Source organism: Frankliniella occidentalis, unplaced genomic scaffold, assembly GCF_000697945.3.
Source record: "Frankliniella occidentalis isolate FOCC.00 unplaced genomic scaffold, Focc_3.1 Scaffold63, whole genome shotgun sequence".
Lineage (NCBI taxonomy): Eukaryota > Metazoa > Arthropoda > Insecta > Thysanoptera > Thripidae > Frankliniella > Frankliniella occidentalis.
Window position 1 is genome coordinate 557,284 of NW_026267193.1, and position 7,165 is coordinate 564,448.

At 40.2% G+C, this 7,165-nt stretch overlaps 1 protein-coding gene across 1 annotated transcript; it reads right to left on the reverse strand.

Annotated features, from left to right (window-relative positions):
• Positions 1-394: 394 nt before the first annotated feature.
• LOC113211250 (leucine-zipper-like transcriptional regulator 1 homolog) lies at positions 395-6,027 on the reverse strand. Its single transcript, XM_052268064.1, has 18 exons — positions 5,929-6,027; positions 5,448-5,827; positions 5,190-5,356; positions 4,938-5,109; positions 4,718-4,854; positions 4,517-4,631; positions 4,270-4,436; positions 4,003-4,177; positions 3,780-3,917; positions 3,490-3,690; positions 3,263-3,392; positions 3,126-3,190; positions 2,732-3,014; positions 2,416-2,493; positions 1,954-2,132; positions 1,712-1,861; positions 1,473-1,607; positions 395-1,372 (listed from the first exon to the last, which is right to left on the reverse strand). The coding sequence occupies exons 2-18, from the start codon at positions 5,520-5,522 to the stop codon at positions 1,238-1,240; spliced, it is 2,502 nt and encodes an 833-aa protein (XP_052124024.1). The 5' UTR covers positions 5,523-5,827; positions 5,929-6,027; the 3' UTR covers positions 395-1,237.
• Between the last annotated feature and the right edge of the window lie 1,138 nt (positions 6,028-7,165).

Here is a 7,165-nt window from a genome sequence, read left to right on the forward strand (position 1 = left end):
GGCCCGCCCAGCCCGGACTGGTTTGGTGGGAGCGAGCGAGCGCGAAAATCGAACGTGTACATGTAAGTGTGTGTGTGAGTGAGCGAGAAAGAGAGAGTAGTAATTCTAGTCGGTGCTGATGTCCGCGCGGCCGCGCCCTGCTGGTCCGGGGAGGAGTAGCTCTCGGTGCAGATGTCCGCGAGCGGACGCGCCGCCGCCGGTGCCGCGCTGCGAGGGGGCGACTCCCGCCGCACAAGAGGGCACGTTGGGTTGCCTACTCTCCTTCTTGCAGGGGCGCTATGCCTCTGCACGGCGGCGGTGCCTGGAGATGGAGTCGAGAGAGCGATAGAGAAAGGGGGACAAGGACGCGGGCAATTGTGTACGGGAGACGTGGGATCAAGTAAACACGAAGCAGTGACGAGTTATGGCAACGCACAATTTTACTAAATCGAGCACTTACATGAAAGATAGATAGTAATACACCAATTTTCTGAAGTTACAAAAAAAGGAGTGTGGAATATAGTACTTACAGGTATAGAAATATTAAAGGATAAGGGTGAGACATTAATATGAACTATTGTAAAGGAACTAGGACTCTTCAATCTATGCTCGGCAGCCAGAACTTAATCAAACAATCGACAATAAATGTGCTGTACCTATTAAGTTAAAACAATTACGCAGAACTTGAAATAAGAAATATAAACAATAGTCAAGATTTAAAAATTGAAAGTTTAAAAATACAAATGCTTCAGGATATTGTGAGTTGTATAACATTGATAATAAAATAAATATTGCATAACATAATATTTTCTTAAGAATGCATTATCACAGAACATAAATTATAGCCTACATGAGTAAGATCACATAGTTTAACGCTGCAGTAACAACTAGGCAGTCTTCAACATTAAAAATAATAATGTAGTATTGTTAATAAAGAAAAAAAGATATGGCAGGTAGCAAAAATAGATCTACGTAGACTGAAAACAATGGCCATGATGACTCTAAAAAGGACACATTTGTAGTACCTATTTTAACTAGAGCAAAGCTAACATCAACATGGCAGAGTTAAGTTTAGCTTGAAGTTAAACAGCCAGTATTATACATCATAAACTAATACTGTGGTCAGTCTTCTGAAGGAATCTCAACTTTGCCTATCAAAATGATTTACATTACATTTTCTATTAACTAAAAGGCTAAAGTTTGAAGAAGCAGTCAAATTATGTTATTGGGACCATAAAACGGTAAGAATCTGATGATCTTAGGCATCACTGTTAAGGCTGTTATTTGATATGTCAGAGCACAACTTGGTAGTAGACATCTCATCTGCCAATGCCTCCATAATGTCAAGCAAGAGCTCGCGACTGAGTGATCTAATTTTTGGCATTTTGATAACCTGTCAAAAAATTAAATTTTGTAATCAGGGAACCCAAAAAGCTGATGACATGAACATCCACCTAAATAATTTACACCAGGAAAGATCTGATAAAAATTACCTTTGGGAAATATTTAACAATGAGGCGTAAAGAGTACTTTTTCATGTCAATAGCTTGCATGCGATCAGCAGCCTCTAAAATTTGCACAACATTGTCACAAGATACGTTTAACTCTAAATTTTGCTTGCAGAATGCCTAGAATTGGAAACACCACATAAATTTAAGTACAGTTACGATTCTAGATAGATCGGTAGGAAGATGGAAATAATCTGGTACAGACCCATGGGATGATAACTTACCTGAAGACGGTTATTTGTGAAATTATAAAAGTATGGGGTGCTGAAGAGGTAAAGGGAATCTTCAGGAGGCATATTAGTATCTCCGTAATACACAAATCGAAGCAGAGAGTTAAAAGACTGAAGAGAGGGTATCATTTCACCAATTTGAATCTAAAAAAAAATAAATAAGATCATTCAGGAGGTTCAAGTGGTGAAATCTGTGGGGAAAAGATTTTTCTTTTTAAGAAACCAAAAATACCTACTTGTACTAGGCCATTTTCAGGCATGAATGATCGAAATAGCCCTTCAAAATATCCACAACGAGCTGCAAGGATTGCCTTGTGGGCTCTGATGTGATTACCATCCAGAACAAGAGTTATGTCACAGAAGTCATTACCAACATGGCTTAAAAATAGTTCCATATCCTGTTCCAAGGTTGTTCCTGTCAGAAAATAAATTTTGTACAAATACTGTATAATTTAAGATACTCCCTTTTACAAGGAAAACCATGAGAATTATAGCAGCTTAATTGAAATCAATCAAATAAAGACAAATTCTATGATAGCAGAATAGGTTACAAACACAGAAAAGCAAAATCTTGAATTGTGCCTATGAAGAAGCTGTCTACCTAAATATCTATTTCACATTGCATTATATAGGCTTCACAAAAAATACTAATGCAGAGCCAAACAAACAGCAGCTAAAACGGCAATGAGCTGACTTGCCTTGCAAAGGTCCAGGTGTCCTTTTACATGGATTAAATTCACATGGATCTTTTATAGTTTCAGGTATGTCTATATACACTGAAAACAAACCATAACATCATAACAACCCCACAACATCAATAACCGGTAAATGAAAATTACATTTGAATTCAACACTGTCAATAATGCCAGAAGAAATAGCAAGATTGTAAATTTAGATGCTAAACACAGGACTTAAAAGTCAATCAATGAAGATTTGAACTGACTATAGAATCATAAAATTGGAATAAGTACCACTAGTCACTCATAATTCTGAAATAAATGATTCCAAACATACCATTGAATTCAGTCATGAGTTGGGTTTCCTGGGCTTTCTTGAGAACGGGTAATTGCTTTCTCCTTATTATTTCAACCATTAGTGGTTGATCCAATGTTTCAAAGTCAGGGCTCATAACAATCTGCGTATAATTTGTCTCTCTGACAATCAATTTCAAACAAAGTTCCTTGATAAATGGTAGTTTTAGGTCATGAGCACATAATAGGGCTTCTAAAACATTGGTATGATTCACAGTGGATTCCAAGTACTGAACACAAATATGCTCCAGTCGTAGCATGATGAACTAGACAGAAAAGAAGAGATAAAAACACAAAGTCAGACCGCAAACTTTATAAAAATTAACTAATGACTGATGAATGATCAAAATTTATTGAAGAGTACAGTATTTCATTACCTTACAAGCCAAACGATACACATCCAACATCAATAGGATAACTCTGTTGCTTGCAGGATCTTTAACTAAAGATAGAAAAAATGATTTAGAAAAAAAATGTAGTTAAAACAAAAAGTATATGAGAAACCAGAACTCACTTTTCTTTGAGGGATCAATACGGTCAGTATATATGTAATTCAGAACTAATTGAAATGATTCAGAATTCACATCTGGCAACCTCACTACTAGAGATGGGACATCTTTAAAAATCTCTGCTGTACCATACTCCTGTATGAAAGAGAAAAGCAAAATTTCAGTAAAGTTATCCTTTGATTGCTAATACAACCTACAGCTGAACACATTAGTTGTTGGCTATTAATTTTACCTTCTCCAGCATTTTATCCCTGATATCTTGAGCTTGTCTAATGTGGGTTCGCAGGTACTGAGATCGAGCAGCAACCATGGCAGCATGAGCAGGAATATGTGTTTCTTCTTCTCCAACAATAAAATTGATATCACTAAAAAGTTGGGTTTCAAGTAGTTTTCCAAAATCCTCTGTGAGAGTACATTTAGGATAAGTTGAAAACTGAAACACAACATGAAACATGTAAATTATTAAATTATCATATAGATTACAAGATATGGAGAAAGCAGTTATGGTTTCTAAATTCTTGCCTGGAAGCGGAACATTTCTCCACTGCGAACATTATTATCTACTGTGCCACCAAAAACATACATAGCATCACCCACAACAGTGGCAGCATGAAAAAGACGTCCTCCAGGAACTTTTGAGTCTGGAGAAGGTTGAATTACCTGTGGTTTTAAAAATTCATTTAAACAAGCACAGATTCTAGTTAGCTCAAAACATGATAGTATAATTTTAAAACAAATCACTTACAGACCATGTTCCACTATCTACATCATAACAATGCACATCATTTGGTAATGTGTTATCAGCAGTTCCACCAAAGACATACAAATGCTGATCATGAGTTACCATAGTATGTCCATACCGTCTAGCAGGTGGAGCTGGAGTACCTCTGAGCAGATGCTCTGTTGATATACGGGACCACCTATTTTCAAATTGAAATAATATTCAGATGACATACTACAGAAAGAAAGTTCCATGCAGTCCGATACAGTCTTTAGCTCCTGAATAACTCACATTTTAGTACGGAAATCAAACTGGAATAAAGTATTGGTGATTTTAGCTCCACTTTGGCCACTGAAAACATACATGCAGCCCTTGGCAACTGTTACTGGAAAATTACAGCAAGTTGGAGGGCAGTCACCACTTTGTTCAATTTGTTCCCATATGTGTGGAGAGTCGTCCTGTTTGTTCCAGAGACACAGTGTTAGAATATTTTTTTAAATAGTGTGTAACTAGAGTGATCTGTATAAAAATGAGTTACCTTCAATGAAATTGCCCACATGTCATTTAAACGGGCATTACCATCATATCCAGCAAAAATGTACAGATTGCCATCATAAACAGCAGCGCCATGAGCTGATCTTGGGACAGGAGTACTGACAGGAAAGAATTAGTTAAAATGTATTGATTACAGCACAAAAGCAAAGGATAGAAAACAGTAAAAAAATACTTGACTACTCACAGACCAACATATTTCCACTCTACCCACATGGCAGCCCCAAATTTATACTCAAAGAGATCATTTTTGTTAGTGAGATTTGAGTTAGAATGTATGTCACCAGTGTAGCCTCCGAACACAAACATTGAGTTTTCGTAAACCTGAAAATAATTCACGACTTTTATTAGTTTTTCATAATCAACTGCTGAATCAACAAGACAAATCCGGCATAAAAAAAGCTCACCACAGCTGAGTGGTGATAGCGAGGTGCTGGAGGGTTTTGTCCTTGGGGTACACGACCCCAAGATTTACCTTTACAATCATATACGAGTAAATCATTCAACATACTTTTTCCATTGTCACCTCCAAAGACAAAAACATTATCCTTGTAAGAAACCATTGTGTGCTTGCTTCTCCTAAAATGTGTCAGAAATTTTGATCAGTGGAATTTCACAAACAATAAAATATTGCTGTCAAACAATCTTGTTTGTCTTACCTTGATCCAACAAATTCACTACATTCTTGCATTCGCTTCCACTTATGTACAACTTCAAAAGGTCCAAACTCTAATGTGAGACAATCGGCTGATGCTTGGGAGAAATCAACCTCTCCTGTGCTTCTAGGAAAGCGTGATGTAGGATTCATTTTGCTGAGAAATAAATTCTGGAACAAAAGGAGACAAAAGTTATATGAATGCGCTGATCTGTTGAATGAAACATAATACGTGACTAAACATAAATGAAAAACTACTTACAATTATTCTTCTAGTTTCTTGTTCATTTATAAGCTCCGCTGGTGCAGTGGGAGTTCTGCTTCCGGCCTGCTTCATCAAGAACTTTGACACAAGTCACTGAGGAGGTATTTAACCAAGTCATGCGTTACAATAACGCTTGTGTGTCATTAGAAGTAAGCACCACAAAGCCAGAAGATAATGCTACTCTGATTGTAGACATATTGGTGATGCAGCAGCAGCTTAAAGATACGTCATTAATCGATCTAATGTTCCCAGGCTTTCCTGGAACTTCCAGCAAGCAATATCTGTCTCCAGGATTTGCAGAAGTCCAGTCAGTATGCAGTGCAGGAATGTTTCTTGAGGTAGGGCTCTGGATGGCTCATTCAGGCCCCGATCGCTCACTGAAAGAATTCACAAAGTTCTCGGTCAAGAAAATTTACGCACATCGTATGATCATGAAATTTCGGTAAGTTAATGAAGCCAGAGCAGGGTTTATACACACTTCACACACTTCTCCAGTTTACTCGGACTTGGGCTAGTCGGGTCGGGTGTCTGCTGCTGGCCTGCGCAGAAACAGAACACAGCATATGAAAAATTTAAACGAACACCCAACTTGTCGATACTCTGTCTGACAGCACACTGCTGGCTGGCAGTGGCAATACTCCACGAACATTTTTATTTCGATTGGCCGTCACTAGATGGCATTGACGACAAACTTGAAGCAACATGATGACAGAAACTCTCTGCGGGAGCGGCGCTGTGGCCGGCTGTGTGGTATGATCATGGAGATCATGGAGTCTTAGTCGCTGCGGGAGAGCTACACTTTTGTCGTCTGACCTCTCCTCTCACTAAGGAACCAAAAAAGATTTATTGACATCTTTTCATATGGTGTTCCCAGCAATTCAAAACGCAATTGTGTGAACAAAGAAAATAGGAGATCTTTCTCAGTCCACCAAAGGTCGAATGGACTTCAAACTCGTCATTTCACCACGTAGTGGATTTCCGACGGCGTGAAGGGGTTACCCGTGCTGGTGGCACTGCGTCGAAGATGACATTTGACTCTGCTCTGGGACCGATGTTAGACTCACGGCGAAAAGCGGGCCGTGGTGGGCCGTGGGAGTGGATGGGTTCCGACTTGCACGAAAAGCGGGTGTAAGCCCCGTTTTCCTCGTACCTTGCTGTGTGGTGTGGGTGCGCTAATGTCCGAGGAATCTACTTGTAAAGGGGTTCCATGCCCTGTGGTGGGTAAGTAGCCTACATTCTAACCAACGTGTACGCATTCGACCCCCCCCCCCCCGGGAACCCCGGGAGTATGTTGTGAACACTGGTTGGACGGAAGCGGCCCTGCGTTCACCGCAGTGTGAGGGGCATCGCATGCTCCCTTTTTTGTCGGGGGTGGGGCGTTAGCATTTAGCCGACCGGACTTTGCCTTTGTCCATGTCGATTGTAGCTACACCTGTGTAGCTAAAAAAGGGACGAGAGAGTCGCCCCTTCGCACGCCCCCCCCCCCTTAAAAACCGCCCCTGTTTGCACTGCACTGGGCTGTCGCGTGTTAGTAAATCGGTAACAAAAAAGTTGGACGCCTCCAACTCTAGATTATCCACCCGTGTTAAAGAGCCGGATGTGTTCCTCTTCTTCCTGTAGCTATGGAAGTAGTGGATGAGGACGCGTCCTCTGCGGTTGAACCACAGCCCGTAACCCCGCCCCGCCCCGCCCTCGCTCAATCCCACGCTCCCCCG

What these genes read in the sequence shown, in the direction of transcription:
- LOC113211250 (XM_052268064.1), bottom strand. Translation starts at nt 5,522, where the DNA reads ATGAAGCAGGCCGGAAGCAGAACTCCCACTGCACCAGCGGAGCTTATA. An exon ending in GAGAAATGTTCCGCTTCCAG is followed by an intron (nt 3,691 to 3,779) that starts GCAAGAATTTAG and finishes GTTGTGTTTCAG; the next exon opens with TTTTCAACTTATCCTAAATG. An exon ending in TCACAAATAACCGTCTTCAG is followed by an intron (nt 1,608 to 1,711) that starts GTAAGTTATCAT and finishes TTCCAATTCTAG; the next exon opens with GCATTCTGCAAGCAAAATTT.